Genomic DNA, 19,539 nt, shown 5'->3' with positions numbered 1-19,539 from the left:
TATCATTAGGGATAACATAGCTCTAGCCTAGATCTAGCCTTTGTCATAACTAATATTACAGTCCATAACTATATCTCTAGGGATATGGCTATATCACGACTTCAACCATATGCTTTAATTATATCCTGAAATACAGAGAAAGATTTAATGCTTTAGCCATTGAATATTCAACATTACATGCAACTTGCATGCTACGGCTACAATTGAGATAGATCTCGGTTCTCAACCTTGTATACCTTGGTATCAACCGTGTAAGGTACACAACTCAACACTATTTTTCGTGATGCAATGGCATGGTCGAGCTCGTCGGTCAGACCGCCAGTGTGTCGGGGCCAGAGCCGGCAAGGCGGACGTGAAATATGCGACTTAGCACTAGCCCGATACTGTGCCTAATGATGCATAACTAAACGCATTCTCGCACTACGCCCTATCCGCTCTACTAACGACTTGCAAGATTTCGGCGAAGAAGCACCGAATCACCAGTTCAGCCGGTATATGCGGCTTAATGGACCATTCACAAGGTAATGGATTGTTTTGCTTTCACTCTTCAGGGGATAAGTACAATTTAAAATTCGTAAATATGCTTTTTTGCTAATTGAATCCTTAATGGGTTCAGTTAAACCATTTGATTCCTGACCCACCGTAGAACGGTCTCACAGGGTCTCATAGTAAGTTTTATAATAAATTCCCTTGTCAAGCAATGGTTCCATAGTGGGTCACTATTCAATTGGTTCGAGTGTACATACATACCTAGGTACTTAAGCAATTATCAAAAGTATATGAGTCCATTATCCCGTTTCAGTACACATGCAATGAAATTTTATTGTAGATAAAATTTTAAATGGATAACCCGACGTGCGGTATAAAGAAAGTTCCTTATTTTATACGTGGGTTCCTGAAATCTCAGTGCCGTGGGATCCATTAGCTGTTAATTCCTACTCCGACTCTAATTGAGATCATTAATAGAAACAGATTAAACTGTTTGTGCTACGCTCCCATGTGAATTATTATTTAATGGCTGTGCACTGTATGGGAACATGAGTTGCCCCTATTAACACGGTCATGTGCACGTTATTGCGGTTCTTAAAGGAAAACAAAACTCGGCGAACACAAATGTTAGTCAAAATCTGTACTTTAGGTAATTTTAATCAAGATATTCTAGAAATATTGACATTTCTGGAACACAAGATACACAATTGAAAATTACACTGACATAGAAAATGTTATTGACAATTGCCAGGCACCGGTTATAAAAAGATTTTAACTGTATCATCAATGATTGCTAAAATCAATACGGTTGATATTTTCAAGCTATGACATATAATCTTAACAAAATTTGATAACATTGCAGAAGAATATAAAACCATTAACACAGAATATAAAATAACTACCGGAAATCAGGAACCGCTGTTTCCAAATCAAACAGTGAAGGATAATACGTAACAAAAGGGAATGAAATCAACATTTTCACATTTCTGGAACACAAGATACACGATTGAAGATTATACTGGCACAGAAAATGTTATTGACGATTGCCAGGCAACGGTTATAGAAAACATTTTAACTGTATCATCAACGATTTCTAAAATCAATACGATTGATATGAACCAAGCTGTGACATATATCTTAACAGAAATTGATAATATTGCAGAAGAATGTAAAAGCATTAACACAGAATATAAAATAACTGCCGAAAATCATTAAGCGCTGTTTCAAAATCAAGCAGTGAAAGATGATACGTAACAAAAGGGAATGAAAATCGAAATTTTGACATTTACATTAATACCTACAAGATACACAATTGTAAATTATATCTACTGACATAGAAAATGTTATTGACAATTGCCAGGCACCGGTCATAGAAAACATTTTAACTGTATCATCAACGATTGCATTGCTAAAATCAATACGATTGATATGAACCAAGCTATGACATATAATATTTTAACAAAAATTGATAATATTGCAGAAGAATGTAAAACCATTAACACAGAATATAAAATAACTACCGGAAATCAGCAAGCACTGTTCCAAAATCAAACTAGTATCTATCCTAATGAACTAAAATAATTTCTTTGCTCACCCGCGAACTTATGATAGCTAAGTTTATGTAAGATATGCGCGTTCATGCAGTCCCTCCCCCTCCATCACTGTAATAACACACACAAACCCATCTATCACCACCACCACACTACACTGACGCGTTTCGAACTCAACCAGAGCTCATCTTCAGAGCGACACAACCTTACACCATGTTACCAGATGTTAGACTAACAAACCACAACAAACGTTGTTTTTGGCGAAAAAATACACCTGCAGTTTTATTTCATGAAAAAAAGGCGGGAAAGCAAAAAATTAATTTGAATAAATATAAATGTCATAATATGTTTTGAGAAAGTCAGATATAATAAATTTGGAATTCTTCACAATTTTTGAGAAAAGCTTTATTATTAGTCTCGGCAATAACATGCTACTAGTAGTATTTCTGGCTTAATTAGAACATATGTATTATTGTATTAACCTTATAATGAGAGAATAGCTCTTACAAACCTTAAATAGTTTACAAGGGTATTTTGCTTGTTGAGAAGTTCACACAACCAACAACACATACCGCGTTGACCAAAAATACAACCAGCAAGACAGACCGAAGATAGGTCTATATCAAAACCCATACTAACCGGTAGGTACTTCCCGGAGACAGAATTATGAAATTCGGCAAAAAGGAAGGCCTCAACAGTCCAAGCAAAGGAAAATTTCCATTTATCCGGAAAAAGCACCGAATCCTCAGTGCAGGGGTCCAATCCAACTCGCATGGCTGGTTTATAATACACAAAATACTACCATCATTTTTATTATTAAACAACATAAGCTAAAATGTTGCACGTTTCAGAGTTTCTTCGTCATATATTCAGGTGAGGCAAGGAAAATATTTACTGTAAAATACGTGATAACTCAGCATAGCAGGCGGAGGGCGAGCCGGCGGAAATTAGAAACGTCTGCAATATCCTGGGTTGTTCACCTATAAAAATGAAATTGTTAACTTCTGCTGTTTGCAAATACTTCTTGCCGTGTATATAGCCACCCTGCCGCACACGCGTCGGCTTTATTATAACTCTTTTAGGCTCGTTTTCGCTCACTAGGTTTAGAGTTCATGCTTTCGAATAAAAAACGAATTCCTTATGGGATAACTTGTCTGCCTGTCCACCTGTTATAGAGAATTTTCTCTGAATCGAAATATAATCGGTGCCATGCCCAGTAAGTAGGTACGAGTAGTAGGTAGGTATGTAGGTCCAATCCTGCTGATTCGTGCTGAGGCTGGTAGAAAATTATTTTCATAGTTTTTTGTAGTCGGATAATTTTTTGTTATAATTTTTATATCGTTATAGATAGATACCTAACTACAAATTTATATGGAGCCCTTGGTGCGCGAGTCCGACTCGTAGTTGGCCGGTTTTTTATCAACATTATCACCCCAGTGCACCGTCACGTTATTGTCTCATGAAGATGTGAATATGTCCATGGTTAGCTAGTTACTACGAGTATTATGTTGATTTGTTAATATTCGCCCACAGCCTGCTATAAGCCTGTCAATTTGCGTCCAAGTTCACAATTGTTTCAAATATCGTTCGTTACTTCAACTTAGTTTACTGTCATACTATATTTCGAACCCTTTGCCTCAGTGTTTGTCAATCCCGTCAAAGCAAACTGGTGACCGAAAGTTGTTTCTAACAGCCTTCAGCAATCGCTAGTTAATCAAATGTCCAAATATTGGTCAAGGGTGCCACCTGATTACTGACTTCAAACTCAATGTTAAACAGCTCTAACTATCGCAAACTTTCCTTTTGAACTTGATTGCTAACCCATCACGAAGTTACTGTTAATATCGATTTAGTGCTATCTGGGTTGTCTTCGAACTGTTAACTCCATCGGAGCAGTTCCAAATATTTTTCAAGAATAATACGTTTATTCTGCATAAATTACTTTGCAAGTTCCAAAAGCGCTGCCTTAGCTTTTTGATTGATACAATAATAAGGCCAAAGAGACATCGAGCCTTTCTCAGCTCCAACATCAAAGGCCTGACGAAACCTCCGCCCTATGACTCGCGACGACTAACAAACTATCTTGCCACCATTCCTTAAATTGCATTACTTTATTATATCTTGAAACTTATCTTAACTAATATTATGAATGCGAATGTAAGTATGTTTGTTTAATATTTGTTTCGCTTTCACGCATGAATCGGATAGTTTGAGATCATGAGAAAAGCGGACGGATGAGACGAAGTCGTGGGCAACAGTTATTCAACTTAATAAACGATGGTCTAATTTGTAATCGTCCCAAATAAGTCTTCACTTTGCTAATAAATTCCTGAGGAACCATTTAGAAAAAAAGTTAAGAAAATATTGTTATGATCAAATACACGTGTTTATCGGTTATTTATACATGGACGTGGACAAATGTCATAAACTAAGTATCAAAAAATCTAATTGGGAGGTGATCTAGTTACTATCGTAGTAGGTATCTGAAAAACAGGCAGGTAATGATTCATTTACGTTTTCATCAAAGCACGTGCATCTTTTGGCACGAAAATGCTTTCAAATTCATTTGCAACAGTAACTCGCTGCAGCGGCGAAGCGGCCATTTCACTTGTTTATGGGCCAAGTTAGATGACACTCGTCCGCGGCAGCGTCACGTATAAGGCTAGCCGCATCAGTCAGGCGGGACCTCATAAAATAACACAACGTACTTGTTAATTTAAGTTATTATGACAGAACATTGTATTTTACTTAGACTTTAAGTGTGATCAACGAGAAGCGCAAGTTTTATTTAATGACGTACGAATGTCTTGAAGCCACTTTGCTGATGAACCAAACGTTACTATGTTTCTGTAATGTTACTTGCTAACTTTGAAACATCTTACGACTTTTATTTGTACGACAATTAAGCACCACTTTTATTCTTATTTTTACGTGACCACTGAATTATACGTGCTTAAACATTAAGTACCTAGGCCGGAGGTTCCCAAAGTGGTCCAGGTGGACTCCCAGGGGTCCACGGGAGACCAGACGGGAGTCTACGTTGGCGTGACAAAAAAATGGGAGTTTTAGCAGTTTTGGGAGTATAGTAGAAATGTAGTAAATAACAGGGGGTCTACAGAAAACAGTAAAACTTTGAAAGTGGTCTACGAGAAGAATAAGTTTGGAAACCTCTGATCTAGGCGAACGGGTCTTGCGCGACGACTTTCGAGTTCATTCGCACCATACAGTATAGAGCAGTACCATACGTTATAAAACAGTTGTTTTTCAGCTAGACTAAACACTGCGTAGACTTAACAATAACAACGGAATATTAAACGATATTGTAACGGGTAACTCACGTCTTAAACCGAGTTTAGCTCGACATCGCACACTCCACAGTCGTGCAGCCGCCGAGTCGCGTGCTCCTGAGAAGAAGGACTACGAAATAGCCCGAAACGAGTTATCCGTTACAATATCGTTTAATATGAATTTAAAATCGTCCATTAGACGTGATTCCAAGTTGGCATAGCAAAAATACTATTCCGTTGTTTTGAACATAGTTCCCACGCGGGCCCAGTGCGGATTGGGAACTTCGCACGCACCATTGTATCGCTTCGCAGGTTTGTGCAGGTTTCCTCACGATGTTTTCCTTCACCGCAAAGCTCGTGGTAAATTTCAAATGTAATTCCGCACATGAGTTTCGAAAAACTAAGAGGCACGACCCTCTGCTTGAGAGGCCACCACGGCTTCATATTATTGAATAATGCACCGCGGCAATTGCCGAATTTGCCGATAATGTTGTGTCACGTCAGTCGTCACTACTCTGTTCCATTTCACACATTGCGTCATTTAGAAAAATAAATATTTTTCTATCGTATTCGATGGAGACTATTTAATGGACACTGATAATTGCTATATATATTTAAAATGTACAGTTTTAAGTTTTTATGATTATTTTGCTTCAAGCTAGAAATTATATTTAAAAAATATTTTGCGAGCATAGTATGCGTAATTCGGAAAATTTTCAAGTGTCACAGAACTCATAGGTGAATAATACAATAAATGGTGAAACCTACAGAGAAAGTAAAACGTAGTTTGTGAATCAAAAACCGTAGAATTGGCTTTATGGTTAACTGAAAATGAACTTTTGTTTAACTTACTCACTTTCAGTTTCACTTACACCATCTAACCATACCATTACGTTGATTTACATAATAATATGTGTTGTTCTCCACTTTTAGCGATCGATGGCTACTTTGCACAGGCGCCCGTATCCTGAATGATTACAACGGTTTGCCACAAAGCATTTAAATTTGAGTGAATCCGTACAAAGGCGTAAGAAGTTCAATATCCTGTTGTCCCTAGCTTGAACACATAACAAGCGCTCGACTACTGAGTCTACGGAAAATGGATTGTGATTTGACAAGCTTATTTGAAATAGGGATGGGCTCTTTTGTACTTTGTAAGTGGTTTAATATTCCCCACGAAACGGCGAACGAATTAATTTTCACTGAAGTGGAATTGTGAGACATATAATGGAGTACTTAGGTGTGAAATTCTTGTTAATTATTAATTTGATTTAAAAACCTTTCTCGCATAAAACGTAAAAATTATAAAAATACAGAGCTTAAAATAAGAGGAATAAAAGTGCCAATCGAGTCCTAAACGCGAGGTGCCTGTGTGACTAAGAAACCATAATATTATTTACTCGTACACTCCCATCCCAGCTCAGTCTGAAACAAGGACTAGGTGCTGCAAAAAAAAAAAATACAAGCGTCTTCGCATGGGACGGCCGACCTTTGTCACTCGCATTTTTTCCATTGATGGTGGCAATATCACGTTCCATTTGTTTCGGAGGCGCTCGCGAGGTGGTCAACTCTGTTTCCCGGCAAAGAGCGTCCTGAAAATCCTTCTGTGCAGAGACAGTGGGATGACTTATGTTGCAGAAAGGTGAACGGTATGTTGTTAGAGGGTGCATCGGGGGCTGATTTGACACGATTAAAAGCTGTTTGGCTGCACGCGCTGCTTCGCCTCAGCTAGGTACGTTGTTAGATAACGACTCTCTGAGGATAGCAGCGGCGCTTAGGTTGGGCGCGAAGGTTTGCGAGGTGCATCGTTGTGTGTGTGGGGTCATGGTAGAGGAGAATGGTCACCACGGCCTTAGTTGCCAGAGGTGTGCTGGGCGTTTCCCGAGGCATCATTCAATCAATGAGATTATTCGGCGGGCCATGGTGTCACTGTGCCGTGCGTTTTGGAACCCCCCGGATTGAGCCGTACGGACGGTAAAAGACCGGATGGTCTGACGCTGGTTCCATGGCGGAGGGGGCGTTGTCTCCTTTGGGATGCAACTTGCGGTCAGCACGTTTGCTGCATCTCATTTGGGACAGACCATGAGGTGTGCGGGGTCCGCGGCGGAGAGTACCGCGAAATTAAAGCACGCTAAATACTCTGCTTTGGAATCAGCGTATGATTTCGTGCCGGTTGCGGTCGAGACGGCTGGATCCTGGGGTTTAGAGGCTTTTGAGTTGTTTAGGGAGTTAGGCCGTCGATTGCGTGATAGGGTCTCCGACCCTCGCTCTGGGTCGTACTTGGTGCAACAGGTCTCCATGGCCATTCAGCGGGGTAGCGCTGCTGGTATTAGGGGTAAGTTTGAACCGAGTACGATGCACGAGGGAGGGTTTTAGGCTAGTTTTTATGACGAAGCATGTTGCGGCTGACTTTAGTGAAATGTAAGTTTATAGCTTAGTTTATAGTTTAGATGTTTAAACCTTAGTTTGTAGGTATAGGTTTAAGTTGTTTTTTCTTTGTATTATTTCACGTGTATTGAATAAAGAATTAGTATGACTTAAAAAAAAAGTATATTTTATTTACAAATGTTTCAAATATGTATAATTTATGGAAATCGATCGATCAATCGAATCTAAACGGCTCGCCGTTTAAAAGTTACGAAACGGACATACATACACGCATACCTGCATTTATAGGAGTACATACATACATGTATAAACAAATCAAACACATAACCCTCCTTTTAATATTACATTTGTACAAATGCTCCACACCTAATTCAATCAAAAACCACCAAAATGTTTTGACGGGGTAAATAAGTAAGTAAGTATTCACCAACTTACATTTCCACTTACGATTAGGGTGTCTTTGTAGAATAGGCTACGATACTATGGCTTGAGTACCTACTTTATGCTAAATCAACTTATTTACGTATGTCTTGCGCCAGTAGAGACGCAGACAAGCGGTGCCTGCCGTCAGGGAGCTGTCAAAGCATGTAATTACCACGGTAATTGCGGTTCATAATTGATTTAGTTGGAGCCGCCCGAGTGGGTTCGATTCACTTAGCTACTTCAATCAGGTTTTTATTTTACGGGTCAATATTTTGTTAATACTAGGTATGTTACTTTTCTTTATAATTTGAAGAGTTTTTTGATTCATTAAAAAATAAATATCATCATGAATATTTGGAAGCAGAAATCCTGGTTCACTAAAAATGTGTAAAATCGGGGTATTGATGTTTAGTGCCCCATAGTCTTACAAAAAACCCTTATTAGTATTGCCATTTCCGTCCGTCCATGGGTTAGCTTACAGACTATTAGAGCTTGGAAAATTGAAATTTCGAACAATTCTAAGGTCCAAATTCTAAATATCGAATGTCTATAATACCGATGGGTACAATAGTCGATTACCTACTGATACGAAATTTAACCGTGGCACTCGCCGGGCGCTCCCGCAACACGCTCGTTTCGCTCGCTCGGCTCGTGCTTGTTTTGGCCACAGTTGAACCTAATACGCTCCTCCTCGCTGCGCTCGTCGTCGCACCTAAACTTTTTGGTTGAATTAATAAGACTTCCGTTTTAAATTTTAGGTACTAAGTAATCTAATCTATAAATTAGGTGCGACGACGAGCGCAGCGAGGAGGAGCTGTTAGGTTCAACCGTGACCAAAACAAGCTCTATGCATTTTTCTTGATATTACGATACTTCTTTATTTCAATTTTCGATATTTTAATATTTGTTTTTTTTTTACAGTTGGTATTTTGTATTTCGATATTAGCATATATATATATATATATATATATATATATCGATCCGATCATTCGGTTGTAGATATTTTGAATTTTAGATATTTTAGCCGTTCGATATTTCGGTTTTAGGAATTTCAGACGTCGATATATGATAGTAGATATTTAGATCATTCGATATTTTGATTTTCGATATGTTGACCGTCGACGTTTTAACTTTAGGTATTTTAAATTTCGATATTCAAATATGTGCATTGAACGAATTTAGTTACTTTTAGACTGGGCACAGTAAAAAAGGGAAAAAACATTAGTACGGAACCCGATACAATGCGTGGCCCGACACGCACTTGGACAGTTTTATTTTCTTATTTGATCCGCTAACTCTTTTCATACTTATCAATCAGCTTAATCATAATACACTGTTTGTAAGGAATGAGAAACAAATGAATCCACATCTTAATGACAAAATTGGTTATAATAAACTGCATGATTGAGCAGTTATTCCCACAGAACAATGACATCGAAAAGAAATCGATACAAACACGAATAGCATTTGTGTCCATGGCCTAATTTGGTATATTTGAACATATTCTTTATTGAACACTACAAATTAGTGAGTTCGCAAAATATAAAACCAAGAGAGACAATAGGCGTTTTAGCAAATCCCTTACAATAAACTCCGAATAGGAAAAAATATTCATAATCTTAAAAAACTCACTTAGTACTTAGACAGACAATAAAATCCAAAAGGATTTGATACAAACACGATTAGCAGTTGTCTCCATGGCCTAATTTCAAGTTACCGATCCTCTTCCTCATAACAGCAAGCAGAGCGGAATGGCAATTAAAAGTTTTGCGCCGGAGACTCGGCCTAGCCCGGGGCTCACGGGCATACGTGGACACCTGGTGGAAACTGAAAATTCCACCCACCATTTCACTTCACAAAGCCTCACCGCTCGGAAATATCTGTATAGTAGCCATCATAGATATTAGAGCTGACTAAGTAATAAAAACAAACAACCGAATTGATATCCTCCTTCTTTTTTTTGAAGTTGGCTAAAAATATCACAAATACTACGCGATTGACAATATCGTAGACAGAAGTTTACAAGTAGCTGGCACAGTACTCTTAGTGTAAGTTTTCGGTTACAAAATAAGTCTCGATCGCGTTCGCGTTAAAATCTCAATTTGTAAAACACAACACGAACATCTCAAACGTTCCGCTAGAGGCGCTGTTCGTGTTTGCATACAAATTGAGATTTATCGCGAACGCGATCGAGACGTAGTTTGTAACCGAAAACTTACACTAAGGGCACTGAACTACTAATAAAATAAGAGAAATGGAAATTTGTACATGAAGCGGGTCTTAAGCCCAGTTAAGACCTGCACGGCATAGGTACATGGATGGGGCCTTTCCATTATCAATTTCGCTATGATTTCTTTGGCAGATGGAAAAACAATCGTCACTGCCATTTAAAAACCTCGTAAGTAACAAAATTTGCATAGTGTGATAGTTCAGTTTCCTTGGTTGTACATTGCAGCGCTCGGTTGACCACTTCAGACTCGTTCGCTTTACCTACCACTTCGTAGTTACAGTACAATGCATATATTAATATGCAACAAACACGACAAACAGCAGGCAGTCCGGGTGGCGATTTAAGTTTAAAATTTAAAGTAATATTAAATTAGGTACGTTAGTAATGTCCGCAGCTATAATATCAAAGTCACGCTCCTTAGCCAGCGACGGTCTCAATTGAAACCGTATACTATATACGTACGAGGGATGATACTTAAGTATCATCCCTCGAGTTACCCGTGGGACTCGCGCGGGAGGGTAGTTCAGTATACTTGAATAGATAAATCTTTGATTTGCCAACGCGGCACTTAAAGCCTCTCATTTGGTTGCAATACCACTAGGGCGCATTGTCGTTGATATGTAAAGAGATGTTGTTGTCACACTCGCACTCATCAGGTTTGTAAGAGACCGATATGGAGGTTCTCAGCGACACAATTTTACTTTACGGAACTGAATCGGTACACTGAAACAAGAGCAACATCAGCTTTTAACTGCCGACAGCTCGTTTGTCCCTGTTCAGTGATGTTTCAACTCATCAAAACCATTCATAAGCGACAAATGGTACTGCATCTTTGTTGACAACACACCTAATGAAAAATTCATAACGGGGAAAATTAAAAGAGGACAATTTTAGTTTGACTCGCTGTCATTTTACTGCGAGCCGCATTTTCCTATATCCCGGATTTATTAATCCACAGCGAATAGGTATTCTCGCAAGTAACAGCAATCGTTCAGGATTGAGGCTAAAAAGTTAAACATAGTAGTTTTGATATTTGTTTTTAGTCAGAAAAATACTTTTTAGGTAGTGTCGCCGAAGATGGCCCGGCTCCTAGGATAGCCTACTTAAAAAAAAATACACTTATGATTATTCGAAACATTTGAAATTTCGCGCGTTTATACTACTAATAAACATAGACAATAGTTCTGTACTTTATTACCGGCGCGTCGCCATTTTAAAGACAGATGACAGTTTGCTTGGTCATGTCAAGACGATACGCGTTTTATAGCCTCCATTATCTAAGCCCTTTTGAAAATTAACAAATTTAAAACAAATCTCTTTGCTCTAAACTGTGAAAAATCATATTTAATCTATTTATCAGCAAATTACAGGTGTGTTATTATTTTATTTCCTTTTTGTATTTTTACGAGATTATACTCAACCCAGGTGTAATTTCCTATCATGGCTATAATATAATTCCCAAACATTAAGTAAGTAAATTCACCTTTGAGATTCTTTTCAGATTTTTTTTGTTAGGAGTGTACACACTCAATTAAAGACCGAAGAAACTAATTAAGTATATTTTGAATGATCTCAAAGTTAATTTTCAGTTTTCTTTTGATAGCCCACCAATGAGAAATTAAAAAAATATATTTTAGAAAAAAAAAACGATTTATTTTTATTTTTGATGTTACTTTCAAAGTTGATCTCAAAATTAAATTAAATTTTATTTAGTAGTTTGTTTTTATTTTATAGTTGATTTTTATTTTGATAGATTCAAGATAGCCCACATTTAAAGTTTTGGTTGATTTTTTACCTTTTATGAGAAGGATGTGTTTTTATTTTGATGTTTTATGTTAAAAGTGTTTCAGTGTTTATAATGCATATATTTTCATTAATATTTTTCGGGCCATCTTCAGCGACCAGCTTCTCAAGATAGCCCAATACCAACTTTTTAAAAATTGTTTACATTTGTGTTAAAATGCCAAAAGCTGTACTACTTTTTAGATATCTTAATTCTCAAATAAATATATTACAACTTCCATTATGTTTTCTTCTTTTCTTCTTTCTTTTTTTCTTTACTTTATTCCTTCCTTTAGGCCTTCATTGGCGCATGTATCATGCAAGTTTGTAGCAACAGCAATACTTAGGTTTGATGTTTTTTCTATGTATTTAAACAAGATATATGTAGACAAACGCTGATTATTTTATTCTTATAAAACAAGCTAGCGGTTATAAAATCGAGCAGCGTATTGTTTTGTTTTCGTTACTAATACCTACTATCTACAATTAAGTAGAGGTTAAAGTTATGTATCGTGTAATTTTAAGAGAAAGAACAGTTTTCCTTACATTGTTTTGTTCAGCTTTTGTACAATGCAAATAGAGCTCAATCAATCATTAAGTCGGTAAAATACACTTTGTGAAAAAATACTTGAGAGACGTTTTAGGCGTTTTTCATACGGTAGTTTCTGTGACTTGTGCTTTAATTTGAAATAAAATTAATTATTAGAATCAAATAATGCAAGCTTATGTTGTAATCATTTGTTTCAATAGCACAACAAATTACACATTTTATTTTATAGATTGCTTTATTTTTATTTTAGAGTTTGCTTTAGTCTTCTCATTTAAATTAATCAATTGATTAAAATGTACAGGCAGGTAATTACTGAATGGCATGCAAGCACAATTTTAGCTTAGCCAGTGGATCAAACTAGGTATCATCTCATCATGTGTCATTCCCTTTAATCCACGAACATGCCAGCCAGTAAGCACACACTTATCACGAAGTCCATGGGACACACAACACAATGGTATTTTATTGCTCGCTACAAATCTTCATTTAGCAGCATTGCCCAAGGCCTTTTAGTGTTTCCGTACACACCAAAACGAAAATGGGACCATTTATATTTGATTTACGATTGCCAATAATTACCGGTTTCGGATTGGATTTTCCGTTTTAACCTCTAATTTAATCAGACTTCATTAAATGTTTTAGTAACTTTTGCGAACCGATTTGCTTTTGATTTTAACTAACTATTATTAATTATTGAAGTAAGAGTATTCCATTGTAAAAAGGTATAATAATTTTATGTTTTGTTAATCTAACTTATTAATGATGTTTTAAAATTATACGATTTTCACTAATAACAACTGGGGCCTGTGACTAAAATTACTTTGATGGTTCCGCGACATTTAAACGGTTGTGGTGACCAATAGACTGAAGCGTATCACCACAGAAGTACGTATCACATTCGTTGAACCACGCGAGTTTTTTAAACTACCCGCTCTTAATTGCTTTTATTTTTATTATCATACCGACACCTGCGATTATCTGACCATTTTTAGGGTTCCGGAGCCAAAATGGCAAAAACGGAACCCTATTTTGGGCATGTCCGACACGCTCTTGGCCGGTTTTTGGAAGATACGAGTATCATACGTCTCGTTCCCTACATTTGTCTATCACTGAACCCCATGGGGTATATAAGATATATGTATCATCCCAGTTTAAATTCCTATGCTCCTTTAATTTCAACCGCTTTCTGTACGTACCATTCTAAATTATAAATAGCATCGTGTGAAAATAATTTTGGAACTATGAAGCTCAATCTAATGGTTTGATCCTTATTTCAGCAAAGTTCAGATGTGGCGCGTTTGTCTGCCTGCCATGGCAGTTCTATATTCCATTTTTATAATAGCTGCAATATGTTCCTTGACCCTTTCCGCTAATTTCGCTACAATCAATCAATCACATAAACGTCCAGCGTAAAAAAGGCGCGATTAATTTCCGTGTGTGTAAGTAATTATTAATTAAATACTAGTATTATTCGTTATCGATTAAGTACTACTCGTTATCTGCATTATCGCTCTTAAACTAAAAGGCTCAATCTTGAAAAAAAAAGGCGTTTTTTTTCCTAATGTCGTTTTGCTGCTCTGTCGAGTCACACTCTTACCTTACATACAGAGAGCTTTCTTAACGCTGTAAATAATCCAAAATAGAGGACAAACAGACCGCTTAGACGAGTATATAAGTATAGATAAATGGCCACACTTCACTTAGCCCTATGTTCAACTACAGGCATGTCAAACTTAGGACCCGCAAGTCCCAAGCAATTAGCTTTGAGTCTGGCTGACCAACAATATTCCTGATTTTGTCTACCAATCCTTTAATGCCTACGGAACCGTATACGGCAAAAAAAATGTAAAGACGTCTCTGGGTCCACTTGTAGTAATGGCTACGCCGAGATGCGGGCGGGTATATCATTTCACTCTTTCTTGAGTATTGTTTTCTTTTACCTTCATTCTGACGAGAAACAAAGAGTACGAGGTGTTTTAAAATTAATCCAGAATTTCCAGCTTGAGGTTCGACCGAACACCATTTTAAATATTTTTACGATTTTGTTGAAAAATGTTTGCATACCGATATTCTGAATTCATTTTGAATGAAAAATTAAAAAAATCAGATAAAAAAACTTTCTATGGGGTGTCCATAGTTAAAAAAAATACAAACAGTTGAACACAGAACCTCCTCCTTTTTTGAAGTCGGTTAAAAACTAACCCAATCTGCCGACAATTTACGGAGAATTTTACAGCCGTAGTTTTTTGGCCAAAAACAAATTATAGATAGGTACTTTACTTTTACTTTAACACAAAGTAGGTGCACTACTAAAAACTCTACTGAAAAGTATATTGGTACTAGGTAGGCAAAAACAATACAATCACGGTTGCTTCTTAGTACCTATTAGGTATATCATTTTGTCTAAATTTTATTCATCCACGTTGTCAGCGTAAATTATTATGATCCGTGCTAAAATAGGACTTTCTAGTTCTGACCAACGCACGAACATCATAACATGAATAGTGCTAGCGGTACGCCCAAGGTACGCCAAAAAAATCTGCAGTTCTACTACGAAACTAAACCCGAAGTTCGTGTCGTGCGGTCCCTCTGACACTTATACTATTTAATATGAGAGCGAGATCGGTACGATACGAACTTCGAGTTTCGTAGTAGCCCTGCTGCACTTGTTGTTAAAAGCATTAAAATCGGAACGATTGATCTTTAGGCCATACGAATCAATTTGACCCGTAGCACGAAAAAAAAAAAAAAACGGCCAAGAGCGTGTCGGACACGCCCAAGATAGGGTTCCGTAGCCATTACGAAAAAAAATCAAGTAATATTATGTGCGTTATAACACAATTAAAACACTTACTACAGTCTTAAAATCTATTACCAGAAAAAGAGCGTATCTTCACGGCACTTACGTCCTTTTGTTGAGATGCGTGGTTTTTCGGCACTAACTCAAAAACGGTATATCCGATCATGTTTAAACCAATTTTCGTTGAAAGTATTTATTAAGCGTTACCTTTCCATATTTTTTGCTTATTTTTTTGACATACGGTTTACAAGATAGAGAGGGGGACACAATTTTTGCTACTTTGGGAGCGATTATTTCCGGAAATCTTCACTTAATCAAAAAAGTTTTTAGAAACCTTACTATCTTTTCAAAAGAGCTGTCAAACTATGTGCCACACGTTGATGCGAGTTACATTTTTTTTTTCAGTTTCTGTTACGTGTATGGACTGCTCCCCTATAAATATTATTTTTTGTAATTTAACTACAAAACTAAATAGCGGCTTTGACAAGGACATCTGTACTCCAAATTTCATTGATATACATCTTGTAGTTTTCGAATAAAATGCCTGTGACATACGGAAGGACGGTTAGACAGACAGACGGACAGACGGACTTGACGAAACTGTAAGGGTTCCGTTTTTGCCATTTTGGCCACGGAACCCTCAAAAGGAGAGGAGTTATGACGTCATCGTTTTTATGTATGGTTTTTTTTTTGTTCTGAAACCTATCGTGTGTGGTATCTGGGCCAATCAACTATTTTACCGACACTTTGGGCGTCTCCTGTGTTACCAAAATTGTCTCTGGCGTTACCAAAAAATCGTACTTCCAACAAGATATTTCACGGTTTAATAGGTTGAACTTACGTAGGATGGCATGTATTCATGTACACCATCTATTTTATCGCAGAAAAAACATGTTTACTTACAAAAATGTGCAATTGTTTGAAAAATGTCGCGGACGGATTAGTGTCGGTAAAAAAGTTGATTGGCCCATCTAATGAAAGGGCTTACTAAGTCGATTCTAAAAATATATCACATCATTATACTTCAGTCACTTTTTTTAAATTAAAGAAAAATCATTTTCAAAACATAGGTACCAAGTTTGGGCGCCTCCAGATATGATACGGTTGAATAATTATTTGTAAAATATACCTAAAATGATATGTAAAAGCCTCATATCCAACCCCAAGAAAGCAATTTTGAAAATATTTACATTTAGCGCGTGAGTGCCGAGCGAGGGGGAAAGGGAAGCAGGCAAGGAGCGGAGGCGGGGTACATGCTCACGACAAACATTTTAATCAAAAGAAAACCAAAAATAATATTTTTGCTAATAATAAGCAAATAACTTTTTATGTGGTGGCCGAGTGGTTTGAGTGGTCAAGCAGAGGATCGTGGTTTCAAACCCCGACTCGCACCTCTGAGTTTTTCGGAATTCATGTGCGAAATTACACTTGAAATTTACCACGAGCTTTACGGTGAAGGAAAACATCGTGAGGAAACCTGCACAAACCTGCGAAGAAATTCAATGGTGTGAAGTTCCTAATCCGCACTGGGCCCGCGTGGGAACTACGGCCCAAGCCCTGTCATTCTGAGAGGAGGCCTGTGCCCAGCAGTGGGACGTATATAGGCTGGGGTTATTATTATTTATATAACTTTTTATACCTGTTTTAACTAATTGTGATTTTATCACATTTTGTAATATTAAAAAATAATAAAACAAGTGCGAGTCGGACTCGCGCACCGAGGGTTCCGTACAAATTATTAAAAACATATATTAAAAATATTTTTATTATATGATGTAAGGGTAAGGCCGCGAATTTTGACCAATTTGGACGTTTCAAATTTGGAACGCTGATAAAAAAAACTGATAACACCTAGAGGTTTAATTTTTTTTATTATATGACACGATATAAACTCTCAAGGTCGCAAATGAGATAATTGATTTCAACCCTTTTAAAAAAATAATAAAAATATTACCGTCCAAAACGTAACGAAAATTGACTATTTTTTTGACCACGAGTACTTAATACCTTATTATTTTCATGCTATTTAACTTCTCATGATCATGATTTTGTTTAAACAAAATTTTATGATATAACGATAGTCCTACCGATTGCGGAATCATGATAATCAAATAATTTTCATGTTTTATATTTATTTCTTTTCACGTGCCAAAAAACCACGTTTTCGTTACGAATACTTAGGTGACGCTTATTTAAGCTACCTTTAACGCCAATTTCGGTAGAAATTTGTTTTTGTACACTGGCAACTAATACTCTAATAGGGCAACATCGATGAGATAAATAAATCTCATCAGTTTGTTGACAAACAGCCATCAAAAGTGACGGGGAGGTTTTTTTTCGAAAAAACGTCGAAAGTGCTTGTTCGATTTTAAGGGTAAGTAGTGATTATTTTTAACTGGTTGTTTTTTCATACGATAGGGTAATCTTTTCCATGTAAGTGGCATGTGTTATTATGTTCAAAATGTCGTTATTTACCATGATAAACGATTTTTTGTATAAAATACGTTACACTTTCGTTACGATTACGTTACATTTTTACAAAATGCTACGTATTTTGTACATAACGTAACGAAAAAATGTGGTAAAGGGAAGTTCACACAGAAAAATTCTAACTTACACCAGTTTATTATTAGGTTTCCAATGACTGCACGCACAGTAAGTTAGTTAGATGGATATTTTGAAGTTAAATAAATTTTAATCTGTAGGTGCAGGGATCGGCACAAGAGAATTGTGGCGAGTTCTGTGTTCACGTCCTGCTACATGCATAGCGTATTTAAAGTGAGAGACAAACGGAGAAATTCACTTACCTACTTAGTTCATTTGTTACCTAAACTTAATAATCATAATAATTTATTTCCAAAAACATCTTTTTACATTGTCCACTTAACTAAGATACTACTTCCTAAATTGGTAAAACCTGTGATTTAGGGTTTTGGCCATTTCTTTGAGGTATTTAATAGCTTGTACAGTCGAAGTCACAAGCATGCTCACAACTAGGTGGTAGGACCTTGTGCAAGGTCCGCCCGGATTGCTACCACCATCTTCCTCGCTAATCCTGCCGTGAAGCAGCAGTGCTTGCACTGTTGTGTTTCGGCGTGGTGAGTAAGACAGCCGGTGAAATTACTGGCACGTGAGGTATCCCATCATAGGCCTCTAGGTTGGCAACGCGTCTGCAATACCCCTGGCGTTGCAGATTTTTATGGGCGGTGGTGATCTCTTACTCATTTGATCGTTTGCCATCCAGTCGAATAAAAAAAAACCACATCCAAATTCGTTATGCTTATAAATGTGCACCTTATTGTCAGTGTTAGAGAGGCATGTAAAGATACACTTTTGGAAAGATGTTCGTCAACTAGAGGGTACTTCTACTTCCACATTCTCATGTTTAGCTCTATAGATCTCATATAGGACAGATTTAAGATCAGTATCGTCAGAAAGTTCTAGTAAAAATAAAAACTTCACTTTATTATATGACATGTATTTTTTTTCATACATGCGTTATCTAATGGGAATTTTTACCAGTTTGATCTAGGCTTTATAAAAATTTGCGTTACGTTTTATGGTAACGTCACGTATTTTTTTTATGTTATTTCTATGTCACATTGGTTAAAATTCGCGGCCTTACCCGTAACTAAAAATTTATGCTTTTCGCTATTTTTCCTTTATCTTTGCTATAAGACGTTGCTTCATACTGCAGGTTTTGATTCCCTTGTGAGTGTCGAAAATTTGCAGCATAAACGGCTGTATTTTTTTATTGCGTTGGCTTAGAAGTTCGATTTTTTCACAGCTCCAAGGGACAGTAGCCCTGAGTGCCCTATTTGATATAAATTTCAGCTTGATTGATACCTCCACGCGTTCCTGAGAAAAAGGGTCTTGACAGACGGACGGACAGACGGACAACAAAGTGATCCTATAAGGGTTCCGTTTTTCCTTTCGAGGTACGGAACCCTAAAAATACTAAATGGAAATATTTTCAAAATTGCTTTCTTGGGGTTGGATATGTACCTATTTCATAATCATTTTAGTTATATTTTACAAAT

General features: G+C 37.0%; 1 protein-coding gene across 1 annotated transcript in view; it reads left to right on the top strand.

Moving 5' to 3' along the window:
• Positions 1-333: 333 nt before the first annotated feature.
• Positions 334-19,539, top strand: part of LOC141437771 (uncharacterized) — a 71,022-nt gene continuing 51,816 nt past the window's right edge. Inside the window, exon 1 of the mRNA XM_074101272.1 lies at positions 334-521. Coding sequence (XP_073957373.1) covers positions 506-521 — 16 coding nt within the window. The 5' untranslated portion in view covers positions 334-505. The remainder of the gene's footprint in view (positions 522-19,539) is intronic.

The sequence above is a fragment of the Choristoneura fumiferana genome, chromosome 18 (assembly GCF_025370935.1).
Source record: "Choristoneura fumiferana chromosome 18, NRCan_CFum_1, whole genome shotgun sequence".
Classification (NCBI taxonomy): Eukaryota; Metazoa; Arthropoda; class Insecta; order Lepidoptera; family Tortricidae; genus Choristoneura; species Choristoneura fumiferana.
Note: the sequence above shows the minus strand (reverse complement) of the source record. Positions and strands in the feature narration are given on the sequence as shown.